This window comes from Nelusetta ayraudi, unplaced genomic scaffold (assembly GCF_046127955.1).
Source record: "Nelusetta ayraudi isolate G7.1 ecotype Tasmania unplaced genomic scaffold, CSIRO-AGI_Nayr_v1 ptg000092l, whole genome shotgun sequence".
NCBI classification, from domain to species: domain Eukaryota; kingdom Metazoa; phylum Chordata; class Actinopteri; order Tetraodontiformes; family Monacanthidae; genus Nelusetta; species Nelusetta ayraudi.
In genome coordinates, this window is record NW_027466142.1 from 1,172,638 (window position 1) to 1,191,196 (window position 18,559).

At 48.0% G+C, this 18,559-nt stretch overlaps 1 protein-coding gene across 7 annotated transcripts in view; it reads left to right on the forward strand.

Annotated features, from left to right (window-relative positions):
- bmp2k (BMP2 inducible kinase) overlaps positions 1 to 18,543 on the forward strand; it is a 32,101-nt gene extending 13,558 nt beyond the window's left edge. For 3 of the 7 annotated variants that reach the window (XM_076046926.1, XM_076046924.1, XM_076046925.1), the window contains 14 exons: positions 1,191 to 1,296; positions 1,398 to 1,540; positions 3,780 to 3,901; positions 4,763 to 4,844; positions 6,300 to 6,432; positions 6,929 to 7,032; positions 7,123 to 7,202; positions 7,362 to 7,486; positions 7,754 to 7,980; positions 8,063 to 8,215; positions 9,458 to 9,719; positions 9,826 to 10,002; positions 10,137 to 10,250; positions 12,865 to 13,037. In XM_076046926.1, the coding sequence (XP_075903041.1) occupies positions 1,191 to 1,296; positions 1,398 to 1,540; positions 3,780 to 3,901; positions 4,763 to 4,844; positions 6,300 to 6,432; positions 6,929 to 7,032; positions 7,123 to 7,202; positions 7,362 to 7,486; positions 7,754 to 7,980; positions 8,063 to 8,215; positions 9,458 to 9,719; positions 9,826 to 10,002; positions 10,137 to 10,250; positions 12,865 to 13,004 (1,968 nt within the window). In that variant the 3' untranslated portion in view covers positions 13,005 to 13,037. Of the gene's footprint in view, positions 1 to 1,190; positions 1,297 to 1,397; positions 1,541 to 3,779; positions 3,902 to 4,762; positions 4,845 to 6,299; positions 6,433 to 6,928; positions 7,033 to 7,122; positions 7,203 to 7,361; positions 7,487 to 7,753; positions 7,981 to 8,062; positions 8,216 to 9,457; positions 9,721 to 9,825; positions 10,003 to 10,136; positions 13,038 to 15,234 lie in introns of those variants that run through there. The other 4 variants (XM_076046929.1, XR_012929049.1, XM_076046927.1 and 1 more) reach the window with 4 other exon arrangements.
- Positions 18,544 to 18,559: the final 16 nt, after the last annotated feature.

An 18,559-nucleotide genomic window follows, 5' to 3' on the forward strand; every position in this document is an offset into this window, starting at 1 on the left:
GCTCTGGAATACTGTTTAAAAGTCGCCTTGTTTCCGTCCCTCTCTAATGATGAGGGTCAAACCAAGCAGTTGAGAGGCCAATTTCTAATGTGGAGGGCAGGAAACACAGGGCTAAACATAGTTGCTACAGTTTTCTGCAAATATACAGTTTTGTACACAAGTGCTGATGCCTAACGGATCCATTGTGGGCCGGAATAAAAAGCAATGCCTTTAGAATGTTATAACATGGTGCATTTTAAAGGAGAAACTTCAAATATGTTGTTGCTTGTAATTGTGCGGTGTTGCGTTGTGACATTGTTAGACTGAACATTGTAGCAGCTGCCTGAAGAGTCGACAGCTGTGACAGTCTCCAGGATTTTGGTCTAAATGGTTTAAATGGAGGACGTGAAATGAGGTGAACAGATGAATGACCTCAGTCTCACTTCCTGAGCCGTCCTGATTTCCAGCATTTCCAGTCTGGCAGGAGCTGCACTGCTGCGAGCTGCGCCACGCTTCGTGTTCTGGTCTCTCACTCAATCTGGTCAGCTGATAGTTTGGCGACAGTCGGACCTGCAGGATTGATTTATGAGACTGAAGCGACTTTGATTAGAACAGCAACTGGTTTCCATTCAACCTCATGTTACCTTGAAGTGACTCACTCTGTACTGCTGAGTCAGCTCTGTGTGTCTGTTGTTTGTTAACCACCTTTTCAGCTCTCTCTCTCTCTCTCTCTCTCACTCACTCACTCACTCACTCACTCACTCACACACACACACACACACACACACACACACACACACACACACACACACTGCATTTAGGATGGAGTGGGGGGGGGGCTTTTTTTTTTATAACAAAAAAGAATGAATATCAGTGTGTGTACGGATTAAAAGCATTTATTGATCCCGTCTCAAAGGGTTGGATGTGCTTCTGGTGGGTTAGCGGCACCTTTACAGCGAGGCCTGTAGACACTTGCCTCGTTGACTCAGGAGAAGCTGCGACTTCTAAAGGATCTGATAGTTTTGTCTCACTGCATTGAGTTTTTCTGGAGCTTATTGAACTTATTTTTTCTGGCTTTTAAATTTACTTTCGCTTTTATGCTCTGTAAAGAAATGTTGGTAGGCTTGTGGTCTGTGTAGCTTTGGTATTTTACTCATTGTTTAGATCGCTCAATCATCACTCACTAGTGTGATCTCTTGTCCCTCACACAGAAAGAGCTGTCGGGCCATAAAAACATCGTCGGGTACCTGGACTCGACCATCAGCGCCGTGTCGGACAGCGTGTGGGAGGTGCTGATCCTCATGGAGTACTGTAAAGGTGAAGCCTCGACGTTCGAAGGCGGTCGGCCAGTCGCCAGTCGACCGAACGGCGCGCAGTCACAAACGTCTCCTCTGACTCCTCCCCCTCTCCTCCCGCAGCGGGCCAGGTGGTCAAGCAGATGAACCAGCGGCTGAACGTGGGCTTCAGCGAGGCCGAGGTCCTCCACATCTTCTGCGACACCTGCGAGGCCGTGGCCCGCCTGCACCAGTGCAAGACGCCCATCATCCACCGGGACCTGAAGGTGACCAGTGAATCTCTGCCTCTCTTTCAGCTGCTTCTATTCCCCATGTCGTTGGCATCGTAGCTGATTCTCAGATTTACACTACCAGTCAAAAGTTTGGACACACCTTCTCATGCATTTTCTTTTTTTTTTTTTTATCTTTACAACTTTCTACACTGCAGATAGATACTGAAGACATCAAATATAGGAGCAAGATGTATGTAATTATGCAGCAAAGAAAACACGTTAAGTAACTCTATATATGCTTATATATATATATATGTGGAAGGTGGCTATTTTGAAGAATTTACATATATCAGTGAGACAGTGCAATGTCAATAGTCATGAGCATGAAAGAAAAGACATTACATTCATAGGGTGTGTCCAAGCTTTTGACTGCTAGTGTAAACTAATGAAAACTTTCACTCGGACCTATTACTGCACAAGCGATCACTAATTCATCTCTTGACTTCAAGTCCAACTTTCAACCTCTGGTTTGAAGGTTAAGCATTTTTTTTTTTTTAATCAATAACTCAAGAGGTTGTTTATCAACTGCGCAGTATTTCCAAATATTTTAACCAAAATCTGCAGATGAATCACTGGGTGACATTACAGCTTCTTTGGAAGGGAAATGTTGCAAATGTGCCCGGTCAGCAGAAGGATGTGCACTTTGTGTTTACTTCGCTGCTCATTCTGGCTCCTCTGCTTCCTCTTCGACTGCCCCACTTCCCCCTGCAGCTTGTTTTCTTACTTCCTGCCTTCTTTTTCCTGCTCCCTCTGTCAGCAGCCGGCAGAAGGAACACAGCCTTCTTTCCTTCTTTTTTTTCCGCCCTTAAAGTGGTACATGTCGAAAGCGTCTCTGTGACTCTGGGTGAGTTAGTCGGTGGAGGTTGCAGGTTCTGAGATCAGGGCTGGATCGGCGCCAGGCTCAGCCTCGGTCCCGCTGACGCTCGGCGAGTTCCCACCCTGGTTGAATCCTCCTCTGCGGGGCCATCAGTGGGCCGCTGTTCTCCGTCCAGTTGGACGAGGCTGTGAACAGTGCGGTCCCTTCAGCTTCCACAGGCCCGTCCTCTGTTTGCGGTCTGTGTCTATCTGCTCGGCCTACACGGCTTACATAACGTTTGCAGGGACACAAAAGACCACAGAGGCCCAGTCACGCATTGCCAGGGGAAGTGAGAGTGCAAAAAAGGGCCTTTAACCCTGAGCCGTCGACAGCCCGGAGACACGGCGTGGCTTTCATGAGCCCAGGCTGTTTGTATGATTCCCCCCCAGAAACCCCTCTCCCTCCATTTGTGCCTCGCACCGCCCTTTGATTTGTTGTCTTGTTAATCAGGCCTCATCGCTCAGCCTGGGGCGGCCCTGAGCAGAGATAATCATTACACAGAAAATTTGGTGCAGCGGCAGAAAAATGAGAAGACGAGCGCTGCTCACAGACAGAAATGTCACTCGCTTTTTCTGCTTTTGTGTGGTTGAAGGACGCGTGGCTTGTTGTCATTATTACAAGTGGTTTTGTTGCCACCTCTCTCACTGGTTCTGCAGGTATGTTGGCAAGTGTTAATGAGGTGGGATGTCTAAGCAGTTACCTCATTCTGGCTTGTTCTTTCTTTCTTTCTTTTTTTCTTTTTTTTTTTTTGCTGACGCACTGTTTTGCCAGAGAAAGCTTGCAGCCTCGGCCACCTTCAACCTCACTGTGTCTCTTTCTGCTTCTTGTGTTTTAATAGCTTTGTTTTGAGGCGTTTACGCTCGACGTGAACATGAAAGTTAGGCTGAATGCCACATTTTATGCGGCTGATGTTTTGAGCTCATTATCATCTTGTGTTGTTCATATTTGCATATTTGTTCCGCTTAATTGCACAGAACATCATGTCTCTATTATAACGCAAAAACCCCCCTCATGCTAAGTGTCGCGATGAAAGCCCTCTGGCTCAGGAGGAGGATGCATGCGTTTTAAAGTCTTAATTCGTGGGGAGAACACAGTCAAGTTTCTCTGACATCTGTTCCGAAACTTGCAGGCATTTTTTTAAAACCCTCAAGAATAAATGTTTGTCTTGATCTTAATATGAAACAGGAAGTCAAGCCGTGGAGAAAACCACATTAGCGTTGACTCTCCGAGTAGGTTCGAAATAGAAGAAATAGAAAAAAAGCAGAGACGGAGACCTTGGGTGGCAAAAGCTGCTCTGCTCTCGCCGTCACTGAAGTCCCGTTCCTTGCTGTTGTGTGTCAACAAAACGAGTTCCTGAATGATTTCTTCATTTCCCAGGTTGAAAACATCCTGCTAAACGACCAAGGAAACTATGTTCTGTGCGATTTCGGCAGCGCCACCCACAAGATTTTGCTGCCGCATAAAGATGGAGTGACTGCGGTGGAGGACGAGATCAAGAAGTGAGTGTTGCTGAAAGATAATGGAAGATAAGAAGTCACTGCAAAATGTCTGATTGGTCCACGGGGGTGCGTTCAGTTTCCCCACAACATCCAGACAACATTTTGGCTAATTTTGAGACGCTACTCTGCCAGTGTGACCATTATGATAATTAGAAAAAAATGGGGGTGGGACCTTCAAGTAAATGATGTAATATGCAGTCAGGTGGCTTGTCAGGTTCTCCTGTGTCAACAGTGCTGTTTGAGTGAAATTGCATTGCAAGTCACACACACAAATTAGATGATGAACCACAACTGTTTCAAAACAGTGTGTGTGTGTGTGTGTGTGTGTGTGTGTGTGTGTGTGTGTGTGTGTGTGTGTGTGTGTGTGTGTGTGTGTGTGTGTGTGTGTGTGTGTGTGTGTGTGTGTGTGTGTGTGTGTGTGGTGACCTGCATAATGATATGCAAGAAATCCCGAAATATCCACAGTGCACCTGCTCCATGTGTTCCTGTGTCATCACTCAGTACTGTGTCAATGTAGCACTGCATCCGTGTGCTGTCACGTTATCAGCTGGAGCAGATTTGCCCTGTTAACTTCCCCCACATTTTACAGCTGCAGTAAAGTCAAGTGTGTGGCTCTTATCAGCTGTATAGCTGTCAACTGTCCTTTTTAGACAAGCGGCAACTGGCAGCCTCACGCTTTGATTTTTTTTTTTTTGACAAGTGAAAGTAAATAAGCAAAGCAAAGTCTGTTCTGATTGTTCAATATTAAGTGAGGTTTCATTTAAAACCCTCCTGTATACCAGCCGCTAGACTCCAAACACATTTGCAAACTGCAAACTAAACCCGCTGACCTGCAGCCGACTGACCGCTCTTGACTTGCAGGTACACCACCCTCTCATATCGTGCCCCGGAGATGATTAACCTGTACGCAGGGAAAGCCATCACCACAAAGGCTGATATATGGGTGAGCGCCTGATTTTTTTTTCTGTCTGCCTGTTTGTGTATTTACTTCCAGCACCGCTGTGTGTTTGTGATACGTTGTGCACCCTGCAGAGCCGGTTTTTCCTGGCAGCGTCCTCTTGCATCACTTCACCCCGACTGGTTCCTCCCTCTGTCTCTCCTCCCTCCCCTTGCTCAGCCCGCCTGCCTACCTCCTCCAGCTCTCCTCCCCTCATTAAACATTCAGCAACATGGTTCCCGACGCGGCGGCCAGCATTCTGCCCCGCCACTCTTGTCTTTTTAGAAGGTAATTGGGCCCCAGGTAGGCGGTGGAGATGTAGACACCACTCGCGACTCTTGCATGTGCAGCGTGGTATCGATGCACTGACCGACAGATGGTTAAAGATGCCCTGATTGTGTGAGGAAGTGGCCAGTAGTGGAACACAGAGAGTTCCTCTCCAACTTCTCCCTGAGCTGAAACACGAAGGTGTCTTTCTGTTGTCCCGGCCAGGCAGCGGTGACTGATGGTGTCAGGAACTCTGACTCAGCGGATTTAACAGGATCAGTGCGCACTGAGTAGTTGCGCAGTGTTTGGAAGCAGTTTCTGGTGTCAACGTGGTTTCATGTCGTGTTTTGAAAAACTTCTGTGAAGACCAAAAATACATAATGATGATGATGATGACAATAATGATAGCAATAACAACAATTATATATATATATATACATATATATATATTTTTTTATTTTTTTTTATTTTTTTTATTATTATTATTTATTTTATTTTGTCACACTCAAGCTTAACTCGGAGAGAAGCTCAGAATGGAGTTAGATTTTAATAAAATCTGATCGATGGAACAGAAACTTCACTTGCCACAGTAGTTGTAGGAAGAAACGCAGTGTGGGACACAAACAGTCGCTTCCTGTGGACGACCCCTCCCACACCCCCCCTACAGTCAGACTTCCTGCCGGTGTTTCGCCACATGTTGGACGCGGGCTGTTTTGCTCGTTCCATCCCACAGCAGGAACGCCGTGCACACTTATCCAGGCGACTTTTCTGTTTTCCACCGTTGGTAGATTCACCACTGTCTGGCCCGGGATTAAGAGTTTAGTATCAGAGTGGATTAGTTCATTGAGTGGAGAACTGTGAAGGAAAATACATCCTGCCTGAGTTCTTCAAAAGAAAAGTTGCCCTGAAATCTCCAGAGTCTCTGTCCTCGCCATCTGCATCGCCAGTGAAGGATGCTCAGCGGGTGTCTGGACCGGCAGCAGGGTGCCTCAGCTCTGACAAGCCGGCAGTGTGTTTTCCAGCCTGCAGACACACAAAAAGCACCACTTTCACCCCCTGACATCAGTAACGTTAGATAAAGTTTAGAAGCTTAAATGGGGATCATTGTCACTGCTCAGTGTCTTGTTGTCTCAGCTGAACGGTGCGTCTGACAGCATCATGTGTGACCTTTTCCCCCTTTCTTTCCCCTCACAGGCGCTCGGATGCTTGTTGTACAAGCTGTGTTTCTTCGCACTTCCGTTTGGGGAGAGTCAAGTTGCCATATGTGACGGAACCTTTATCGTTCCCGATAACTCCAAATTCTCCTTCAAGTTGCACTGTCTAATCAGTAAGTATATCCAGAGAGCCAGCGTGGGATTAATGTCGCTATTGTTTATCCCGCTGACAGTATTCAACTCCCCCCCCCCCCACGCCTGTTTTTAAGTTTTTTTCCCCTCCATCAGTCGACATGTGGGAATTCCTCCTTTGTGTCCTGGGAGGATTTTCAGCGCGATCGGCTGTTTTAGTCGTTAACTGTTTTCCCTTCCTATAAACGGACTCGTAAAATGTTCTCGCAGGCTTTTACTGCTGTCCCAGTTATTCTTCTCCTGACGGAGCGATGGCTCTCCTGTTGAAATTAGTTATTGTGTTGACACAACCTCAAACCTGTTAGAACCGGTCACGCTCTGCCAACCATGGCGATGGCTCTCGCTTCCTTAAACGCAGAGGAGCGAGAGCGCTGCAGCTCTTTAGTTGAGCAGCAGCTCCACCAAGTGGCCAAACCGAGGAGGTTCACTCTGCTCCTTAAAAGAACTACCATGTGTTCTGTCTGTTCCCCCTCCCAGGATACATGCTCGAGCCAGACCAGGACAAGAGACCAGACATCTACCAGGTGTCCTCCTTTGCCTTCAAGCTGGCAGGAAAAGACTGTCCGGTGCCAAACCTCCTGGTAAGCCCCTCCCCCGGTGATCACGTGATGACTTTGGCTGAAACTGGCTGCATAGACTCCCTTATTAAAGACAGTCGCTCTCTCCCCCAGAACTCGCCCATCCCCACGTCGCTTCCGGAGCCCCTCACAGCCAGTGAGGTTGCCGCCAAGAAGAGCATGACCAAGGCCAGGTAGCCGCCTGACTCTTCCTCAGTCGTTCTTCCTCAGCAACTCTTCCCCGGCGACTCTTCCCCGGCGACTCTTCCTCGGCGACTCTTCTCCAGCGACTCTTCCTCAGCTCTTCCTGCCTCCTGACTGAATAAGTCACAGCTTTTTTCTCCCCTGTGCAGGATCACGGACCCGTTGGGGCCGACAGAAACTTCGATAGCCCCCCGACAGAGACCCAAGGCTGCCAACAGCAACGTCCTCGCCCTCGCCACCGTCACCCCCGTCAAGATCAGCAACGGCCAGAAAGGTTTGTAGAGCAGTTTATGCTTTTCTGTCAACACAATGAAACGAATGCTGTTAAAATCATGTTTGTCATCCAAAATAAGATGTTCTGAAATAATTAACTTCCCCATTAAATAAACAAAAATGACATACTCTGCATAACACAGCCTGAATGTACCTATTTTTTAAAAATGGACCCACTATGGTTTTCAGCAGCTGGAAAATGACCTTTTTTTTTTAAAACCCAGAAGTCCTTTTCTTTGAAAGCGTCACATGACCTCTGTCCCGGCAGCTCCGACTCCAGGCTCCGCTCAACCTGCCATCCAGGCGCAGCCCAGCAGTCAGCAGCACCGAGTCCTGCAGCAGCTCCAGCCAGGCGACCTGCGTCTTCAGCAGCTACAGCAGCAGCAGCAGCAGCAGCAGCAGCAGCAGCATCACCACCACCAACAGCAGCAGCAGCAACAACAACAGGCAGTGCAGCAACAACACATCAACGCACAGCAACTCCAATACCTCCAGGTACATCCAGGTCTCCTGCATGGCCCAGGTGGGAGGAGATGAGGTGAGGGTCGTCCCACTGAAGTTCCCCTGCTGTTCTCAGTACCAACAGGCGGTGCAGCGGTCCCTTCAGCTACAGCAGCAGCAGGCCCTGCTCCAGCAGCAGCAGCAAATGTTGATGCAGCAGCAGCAGCAGCAGCAGCAGCCCCTGTACCAGCCGCAGGTGGCCCAGGCTCAAGCCCAGTACGCAGCCATGGTGAGTGAGAGAGTTTTCTCCCGGCCATGCGGAGATGCTTCTAACTCGGACGGGACGTCGGGACGGTGGAGAGCGCCGTCCAAAACAACCGCAGTAAATAGTTTGAAGGAGCGACGGCGAAACACATGGAGACTCAGCGTGAAGCAGCGCCGAGCCGAATCGTTTCATTTAATGTCAGGATGCCCCCGAGTCGCTCCCTCTGTTCCAAACACTGGCAGCGAGGCTCTACGCCTCAGTCGAAAAATCGCTCCGCCGCCTCGTGCCAAGAGCGGCAATTGGAAGCAGACGCTGAAAACTTCCTACCGAGTCGGTCCAAGTCTTTCCGAAAAACGAGTATTTACGCCGCCACCGAATCAAACACACAAACACAGGTCCTCCAAGCGCCGTCCTGCTAGGGCGGCGCAGTTTTTAGTCTTGTTTCCCGACGAAGGCGCACCATCTGTTTTATTTCAGAGGCAATCTGGTCCGAGCGGAGCCACGAGGGGACGGAACAGAGGGTGGAGCCCGCGCAGCTTCCCTCCGCGTCCTCGACATATGAAGGAGTTCACGTTGCAGCGAGCGGAGGCAACCTCGCAAAGAAAAAAAAAAGAAAAAGAAAAAACTTTCTATTCCCAGGACGCGCGCTAGTAGTTTGAACGCGGAGCGTGTTTCCGGGACCCGCCTCTCTGCGAAGTGGCGGCGAGTTGTGGAATATGTTGCCGTGACACCGGACCACTTGTGTTTGTGCGGCGCTTGAAAAGCACAAAAACGTGGCGCACGCGCGTAGAAGTGGAGCTGAAGAATGCGTTTGGTCGGTCGGTTGCTGGGGAATTAAAAATTCATGTGAAGTCTGCAGAAATGAGAAACAGCTTTGGCTGCCCTCTGTGATGTCACAAAGGGCACCGGTTGTATCGTTTATCAGCCGGGGAGTGACACGTGTGACTCGACGCTCGTCCTGCCCACTTTGAACATATTGACGACGGCAGATTTTCATTTTATTTTTTAAATTGATTGATTTTTCTTTTCACCCCCGCATTTGAAATGTCTTCAGTCTGCTGCCAGACGTGCTTTGCTGACTGTCACTCCTCTGCCCCTCCCCCGTCCACCGTGTCCCCAGCTTCTCAAATCCAGAGCCGGTTTCTAACAACATCTCATCGTCTCGTTTGCCGTCATCACCGAGCGCCATGAAAACAAAACGTTCCGTCCCTCATCTCCCCCCTGCCCCTCCTTCTTTTCCTCTCCCCTCTCTTCCTGCCTTAACAGCTGCACCAGTACCAACAGGCTTTTGTGCAGCAGCAGCAGCAGCACCATCATCATCACCATCATCAACAGCAGCAGCAGCAGCAGCAGCAGCAGCAGCATCCTCCTCCTCCCGCCCAGCAGCCCCTCCCCTACCTGTCCTCCCCTCTTGAGTTCCAGATTCCCCTGGGACACTTTAACGCCACCACACCCCCTGCTGTACCCGGACCCGGTGCGGGTACCACGGGGCCGTCACCTGTTGTGGATACTCCGTACGCCAACCCCAGGTAGGGCCCATTTATTTCAATGGAGTCAGTCGCTCAAAAAAATAATTAAGCTAACTGCTGGTCGCAGCTTGCAACTCACTTGATGGCCCAATCCCTGTCCGCACTGCAGAAACCCCCTGGTGGCGACGGAGGGGATGACGCCGCCGGCTCAGAGCTGCAGCAACAGCTCGGTGGGCAGCAACCCCCCCGACATGTCCCGCTGGAACCCCTTTGGCGAGGACAACTTCTCCAAGCTGACGGAGGAGGAGCTGATCGACCGCGAGTTCGACCTGCTCAGAGCCAGTAGGTGGCGCCGCTGTGTGCGCTTCTGATTCTTCTCTTTTTCTTTAGTTCTTGTCTGTCAGTCCAATCAGCTGTGGTGCAGTGATCTCAGCCCCCCCCCCCCCCCCCCTCTGTCAACATCGTTGCTCACACAGAGAAGCCGGTGGAGACGACCGCCAGCGTGGAAGCGGACCGACCGCCTGCCGCCGCCGACAAGCCCCTCCCCCCTGAGGATCTCTTTGGTTTGGTCCCGTTTGTGGCCAGCGCAGGCAAGTCTTAGAGGAGTCTGAACCCTGAGGACCCAACACTGTGGAGCCCCGCCTCCCATCCCCCCTTCCTCCTCCTCCTCCTCCTCCTCCTCCTCCTCCCTCTGCCTCCTCCCCTCCTCCCCCGTCCAGCCAGGAGACACACAGGCCAAAAACCAGAGATCAGTCAGCTCCGAGGTCCGTTTCCCGTTCTGACGTCACTCCTAAGTTGTGTAATGGGAGTGAAGCGGTGAGGCAGGGGCGGAGCCTCGTCACTCAGCTCACTCTGCAGTATCGCACAGCAGAGTGAAGGTACGACAGTCAAGAGAGAGCATCCACGTGTGTTGTCTTTTTTGTTTTTGTCATTGCATAAAATGAGTCAACATGTTGGAGACGCTATTACCAAGCAGGGACTTACTTCATGGGTTCTGGTCAGGGCTGAGCGACAGTGCCACCCTCTCTCTGGCTTTGTAGGAAGAAAAATGCACCTTGGGAAAAAAAAAAGAAAGAGGCCCCAAATGAACACGAGTGTTGCAGCGGAGCTGCCTTCACTTCGCACGAGCAGTCAAATTTGGATATTGGTGTCTTTTCCGATGCGTGCGTCCCTGATGGGAAGTCCAAAGAAAGGTCAAAGGTGACAGACGGCTGAGCAGACTGGCGTCACTCAGCCCCGACTCAGCGTGACTCACCTCCCTCTCTCAAACAACGCTTGAATTTCACCAGTTGTGGCAATTTGCTGCTCGTTTACATTCGATCCATTGACTCTGTTTGACCACATCACACACACACACACACACACACACACTGCGGGAAGTCCTCTCAGATCAAGTCACTGATGGTTTCTCTTGACTTCCTGGATGGAGGCCGACTCTCTCTCTCACTAAGCGGTCAGACTGCATGTTGTCTCACCCGGATTATAGCCTGTGTGTAACGTTGTGAATATCAAAGTGCAGTCAGTATTTGTCGGTACTCTACGTCGGCGGCAGCAATAAAGCTTCTGTGCCTCTGTTCTCTTCCTGCTCCTCCTAATGTGAACCACTTGAGTCTTGACAGCCGGCGTAGAAACAGCTGCTTGTTACTCTTAGATCGACGCGACGACACCTTGGATTTAGATCTTTTTTTTTTTATTTGGGGGTAGAGTGCGAGCAGTCGATCCACCTCTAGCAGTAAGTTCATCTCGTGTCCTTTTAAAAGCGCAGCTAAATGCAACGTCCCACGGCCCCACCTAGTGTAGAATAAGACGACGACGACGACGCGGCGATGCAATATAACCCTCTCAGCACTTGAATGTAGGTGTGGAACTTTTTATTTGTCGTGTAAGTTTTAAAATTGGGCGGAAGGAGAAATGGAAACGGGCGAACCAAAAGAAGGAATTTTCACTGTTTTAAAAAAAAAAACTGATAATTGTAGATCAACACACTCTCTGTTTTCAGACAGATTCCTTCCAACGGGCTGGCGTGAAAAAATTTGCAAACAAATTTTTGATCGGCCGTGGAATTTCCTGCGTTTGTGCCATCAGCGCTGCTTGTGTTTTCCAGTTGTGCAGTGAAACTCATCACTATATTATCAATATTCTGGACCTTCTTAATCCAGCAGCTGACAGACAGTCAAACAGGCTTTATTAGATGTTGATAATTGTGGAAGCGGGTCAACAACAAGTTGATGTGGACCAATCGTTGGCCTCCGTTGTGTGGAGATCACAGGCCAAACAGTTTTATGCAACAATCCCTGCATGATGGCACATTCAGCCACATCATGTGTTGAAAGGACATTTTAGTCAGTGGGTGATGTTTTATTTTTTTTATTTTTTTTATTTTTTATTTTCCTTATGAAGAGTTTCTTTTGAAATGAAACTTCATTTTCTTCTATTTATTCAGATTCTTTTTCTTAAACCCATACAATCCTGAAGGGCTGTATGCTTGTTGGTCCTCGCTGTGCTGCCGTGACTCGGCCTTAAAGCAGCAAGTGAGAGCGAGCCACGTCAGTCATCCACGCACTCACCGTAGTCATGCGCACCTAGAGAAAAAGAAAAAGAAATAAATCATGATTAAAATGTGTTTATGCGAAGGTAAGTTGGGAGTTTTTTTTTATTTATTTTTTTTAACCATGGATGCTTCTCACTTCATCTCTGCGCTTATCTCACCGCCTGCTTCTTATCGCGCTTGTGCTTTGTTTGAGTTGGGCTTCTTTCTGTTGTGCGATGCGCTCCCCCCCCCCCCCCCCCCCCCCCCCGCCGTTTTGAGACAGCCATGTTCAGAAACATCTTGTCCATGTGTATTGGTGGATTGATTCACTCTTTGATGCGGCGGCGGCCCATCGCAGAGAAGAGAGAAAGGGACGAGCAGAGCCATGAACTGCACTTTATTCTCTCCCTACAAGTGCAAGGAAATGTGACCATTGAATCCCAGCAGTGATGGGATTGTCTTAACATTAGCCATTGGATATGTTCATATGTACATTGTTTACATTTGTGTTCTCTGCTTCTTCTTTTTTTTGGTCTCTGTGTCGGGGGGGGGGGGCGTGGCTCCCTGCTGTCTTTTAGATGCCTTTGTCAGCTTTAAGTCGCACCTCAAATTAAACTTTGGGACCTTTTTATCGTGTAAAGTCTCAGAAATATTGACCTTTGTTTTGTTTTTAGATCACGTAAAGTCAGTCCCACTCCTGCACAAGGAATACAACCTAGAGATCAATACATTTGTCGTCTACATATCCTGTTTTTTTTGCAGCAAACTATGTAACGGATCCTGTATCATACTGTGTGAATGTATTTCTTTCTAGAATGTTATTGATAAAATAAAGATTTAAAATCAATATTCACGTTGATTCATTTGTTTGCTTGCATTTAGTTTTTTTGTTTACTAGTTCCCCATGAGCATTAAAGTGTCGAGTCTCTCCACCACTACACCATGTGCAAGATGTTCCTGTTGAGAACGTGGCTGTCTTTGTTTTAGGCACTGACCACCAGTCAGACTGCGTCCAATCAGGTCGTGATGTTTAGTAGGAAAAAGTTTTTCGAGACCGAAAAATATTCCATGATGAGCGGCGGGTGTTTGACTGTGTTTTGTGTTTGTGATAAACCAGTGGCTAGAAAAGAATCTCACTTCTTTTGATTTTAGTTCCTAGAGCTGACAATGAGAATCCGTCCTTTCTTTTGCTCACTCCACTTTCCAGTTGTGCACATCCGTCTTTTGCGATGTCACAAAGCTCCCCCTTTTTTTTTTTTTTTTTTTTTTTACAAAAATTTTTCGTGGCTGCTCAATAAGCTGGAAAATAAATATCTAAAGGCAAATCACCATAAACTAACAACATTCAGTTTTCTAATGTGAGATTTATACATACGTGTGAGATACTTTCATGGTGGTTTTGTTTCCCTTTTACCAAACTTCTATAAAATCATTCCGTCTTATATTTGGTTCTTAATTTCCTGATCTGATCTGATCTGATCTGAAACTCAGCGATTCTGTTTCCTTTTCTCACCACTCCGTTTCCTGCTTAACTTGGCAACAACCCTAAACGGCTCTAGTGTACATCTTGATATTGGTGTGAACCTCTTGTTCACACTCAAAGGGATCTTATCCGTCTTATTGGATCCACTCTCTTCAAAACTTTTCGAAACGTGGAATCATCTCTGCACTCCTCGTGACTCCAATCAGGAGAAATCACTCGGAGGGACGGATGGCTGGCTGTCACGGAGGAAGTTGTTGGTTCAAGTTCCCTTTGAAATCTTGCTTTTAAAGTTTCAAGTCAGTAGAACGAGAGAAGAATCGGAAACAACCTTCCTGGTGTAGGAGGAAGGAACACTTTGAAAAAAAAAAAAAAATACATTTGATTTTTAAAAGAGTTTATTCTTTTTTTTTGAGAAAGGCCTATTTTGTTTCTCTTCTGTCTCGCTTCTTCCGGTGTCTCCTAGTTGAAATGGCCACTTCTCCTAGCAGGAAGACTCCCACCTTGTGTTAAAGACATTTCACTTCACAATGGCCGTCACCTCTTACTTTCCCCCATTTGTATGGAGCTTGGTAATTCATTACAGAAAACATCAATTTGAGATGAACTCGGCAAGTCGTCAAAGCGGCACAAAGCAAACAGGAAAGGAACCTCCTGTGTTGTATTCCAGGGACCTTTTGTCTCGTCTTGTTGCCTTGTTTCGTCAATCAGACACAAAGCTTTTGGCTCGTCGGCTGCAGTGCCCTGCCAGTTTGGACGCTTGACGACGTGGAAAGGTTTCCATTCTCATGTTGACAGCAGGGGGTCCTTCCTCCGCCTCCAAACGTAGGGCTTTCGCTAATAGGGTGCAGTGAATTGGCTCATTGTGTACTGCACAATTTATTTCAAACGCAATTGGAGGTTTTCCACCTGCTAATTGGGCTAATTTTTGAGTTTTCATTATGCAAATCTCTTAGAAATACATTCACAGGAACCCCCCCGCCCCCCCCAGCAAATGCCAAATGCGAAGATTTAAATAAATACAGGATTCAGGAGTTGTGATTTCAGAAAAAGCTCTCTCTCTACATATATATATATATATATATATTTTATTACTGAGTCTCACAGAGACGGTGAGCTTCAATCTCTCTACAGAGATTTAAATTGAAAAGCTGCACCAATCTTAAAAGCTGGACGCCTTCTTCCTTCTGCCCGTAAGCCTCCTCTTCTTATCGCCGGGTCACAGCAGAGAAGTCCGAGCAGCTTTTAGACCATATTGAGTTTGGAGATTTCTCCTTTGCTCCTCCTTCTGCTTTGATATTGGACAAACTGTTGGGATTTGTATTAGTGGACTTCCGAGCCTAAGCCAAGTAATCCTGATTTCACAAACAGCCGTCAAAGAGGCCAAAGAAATGTGTTGCAGAAAAAGAAACTTGTGTTTCTGGCACGAAGATTATTTCCCTGTCACTTTAAATGTCTAACGTGAAATATCATCTAAAGGGCCTGGGAGTGAACTCAAAATGCAGATATTAATCCTCCTGTTTTCTTGTTTCTCCAGGTGGCGATGAGATCAATTCTGAGCGAGCTGACAATGAGGTCGGTTTTCCTGCCGCAAGGGCCACAGAAGGACCGCAGCCGGCGACAGTCAAGGAACACAGAGTGAGCAGAAAGAATCACGGCAGAGCTGGCGAAGAGTCCGACAGCGACTTTGAGTCGGATCCCCCTTCGTCCAAAAGCAGCGAGGATGAAGAGCCAGAGGAGGAGGAAGGTCTGAACAGCGAGCACGGCGAAGACACCGAGCCAGAGAATCTGGGTCAGAGGCCTCTGCTGATGGACTCGGAAGACGAGGCGGAGGAGGACGAAGACAAACACAGCTCCGACTCGGACTTCGGTCCCAGCAGGGCCAAGCATCGCTCAAAGAAAAGTCTGGCTGCCAAAGCAGCTGCAGCTGCCACCAGGGGGAGTCCTCGGAAGGATTCTGGCACGATCCTATCGGAGTCGCAGGACAGAGTGGAGGCCGTTCCAGCTGCAGACTCTGTGGACGTCTTCGGTGCGGTTCCTTTTGTTGGCGGGGCCAAACCTCCAGAGAGCTCAGACATCTTTACAAAAGCGCCTTTCAGGCAAGTCAGCCAGGAGCAGAGAGCCGCAGACGACTTTGACGTTTTTACCAAAGCTCCGTTCAGTCGCAACCTTTCAAAATCTGGCAAAAGCAGCGGCGACGTCCCCACGGGCCAGACGCCGCCCATCTCCCCCGAGGCCATTGACATTTTTGGCTTCTCTCCCTTTCACCCGGGCGCAAACGAACCGCCACCCTCCACCTCCAGGAGCGCGGAAGATATCTTCCGGACGCCGTACGAGGAGTCGGCCAGCCCTCAGCAGCAGAGGCTGAAGCAGCGCAGCCTCCAGAAGCTGTCGTCGCGACAGAGGAAAACCAAGCAGGAGGTCACAGCGGGGGGCGGCAATGGGAAACGCCACCACGGTACGCCGACCGGGGGACGCAAGACAAACAAGCCGACGTACCGCACGCCAGAGCGAGTCCGCAGACACAAAAAGGTCGGCCGGAGAGACTCGCAGAGTAGCAACGAGTTCCTTAGCACCTCGGACTCAAAGGAGAACATCAGCGTCGATATAACGATGGCTGAGGGGAAAGACAAGGGAGCCCCCCTGCCAGGAGACGAAGCCCTTTTGGACCCGTTTGGTGCCAAACCCTTCCACCCTCAAGACGGCAGCCGGCACGGCCAGTACCAAGGACTCGCCGATAGCAAGAGTGACGCGGCCAACGGAAAGTCCTGGACCACGGGCTCTCTTCACAGTGAAAGCATCAACATGGATGACTTTGGGGCAGTGCCCTTTACGGAAATGGTCCATAGTGGAAGGCAGCCACACCCAACAGCTTCCTCGCAACCGGTGGAACTCGATCCGTTTGGAGCGGCGCCTTTTCCCTCGAAGCAGTGACATCTTTATTCTTTTTCATTTTTGGTGTTCTGTCGATCTTTCTACCGAGTGCTACCCTGTGGCTCTGTGCATTGTCACTGCTGAGTTTAATTTTCACACCCATGGGGTTATGGCGAGGGTTGGTTGGGGCTAGGGTTGGGTTTTTGGTTGGTGTCAAGATTAGGGTTGGGGCTAGGCTTATGGTTGAGGTTGGGTTTAGGGTTAGGGTTAAGTTCGGGGTTAGGATTTTGGGTTGGGGTTAGGTTTAGGGTTGGGACTGGGACTGGAGTTAAGGTTTGGGTTTTTGTTAGTGTTGGGTTCGGTTAAAGCAGCGGTAGCAAAATATTACAAAACAGCAGAAATTGACAGAACACCAGTTGAACCAGCCCTGAATTTTCCTTTTTGTTTTTGGTCATCATTCCGACCCATTCATGAAATGACATTATACATGTGTACTAATTATTTTTTATTTTTCAAAAGAACATATGATTACACCTAAATCCTGTGGAGTGTGTGTGAGTGAGTGAGTGTTTCCACACAAATTTTAGCTGTTCCTGTTCGCTGAGAAGCCTGTAATGCTGCATCTTATCACTTGTGAAGACGTTGAAATCGGGACATAATGGGAGAACCCACTTTAAAAAAAAAAAAGTACTGTGATTTTAAGCTTCGAGTCTCACGGCTTGAGCAGCTCTGCGGCCTGCCTTCTGATCTGCCGACAACTTTTGTTTTTCGCACCACAAAGCCTTACCTGAGCTGGGCTCCGCTCGCTGCACAAGTACCTCGGACAACTGCGACGCAAGCGGCCACTGTTGGCCAGCTTTGGCGTTGGTTGAACTATTGTGAACTATTGAGTGTGACCTTAACCACTTTGTTTTTAGACCTATTGTTTTTCTCTCTATGCATAATTTCACGCTTGTCTTTCTGCAGCTGACGTCGGCTGTTTGTCTTGCATCACACAATGAACGCTTGAAGGGAGAATTTTCTTTCCTGCTTTCCTTCAAAACTAGGTTTAAATTTAGGCCCTGAACCTTTGACGCGTAGCGGCAAAACTTCTGTATGAATGCTGTTATTTTATTTCATTTTCTTTGTGTTTTGTACTTTTTAGTTTAAATGTACGACAGAGGATAGGGGCCACAAGAATAGAAAAATATAATACAGGAAGGAGATTTTGATTGAAGTTTTCATTTTGAGTTTTATGTTGAAATTTTGTGAATGGTCAAAATTCTGGGAAAAGTCGAAATTGGCGAGTAGGCTGGATGGATGGTGGATTAACCCAGTTACCCACGGTTAAAACTGCTGAAAACAGGTGTATCTTACAAGATTCACCCACAGTAATCAGGAAACTGGCAAAAACAGAAGTGCTCCACTAGGCTTGCGCGCACAGCCTTTTGACTTTATTCTTTTTTTTACGTCAACTTTATTCTCATTGGAAAAAAAAAACTTAATCTTAATCTCTTCGTTTTTTCTCTTCTTGTGGCCCTAATCCTCTTCCGTATTGATGACTATTCTCTCAAGAACTTAAATGCGCTTAACTTTAGATATCACAAAATCAAAAAATAATTTATGTTTCAAAAAAAGTTTGAATGGACTCAGCTGGTATTTCACGCATTACCAACGTTACCAGTGCCCCTCTGTTCTTGATGTAAAATCTCGTCTGTGGCACAAAACTAAAGACGTTCAAGGTTTTCCACTGCAGAATGTGAATTAGCAAAGGGAAAACCAGAGTTGGTGTCCTGACTGACACGCCAATGCTGACTTCTTCCATGAACTTGCTGTTTGCTCCACATTAGCGGCCTTAATCACTGCGTCCACATTCACAGCCTGCTGGTGAGTTCCACCACAACCTGGAGCTTCGTGTTTCCACCGCAGGAATAGTTTGATACAACTTGTTTTCAATCTTGTACTTATCATGCTATACTGCTGTTTGATGCAATAAAGTCTCAATCTCAGTACAGCTCAACGCTGATCTCGTCATG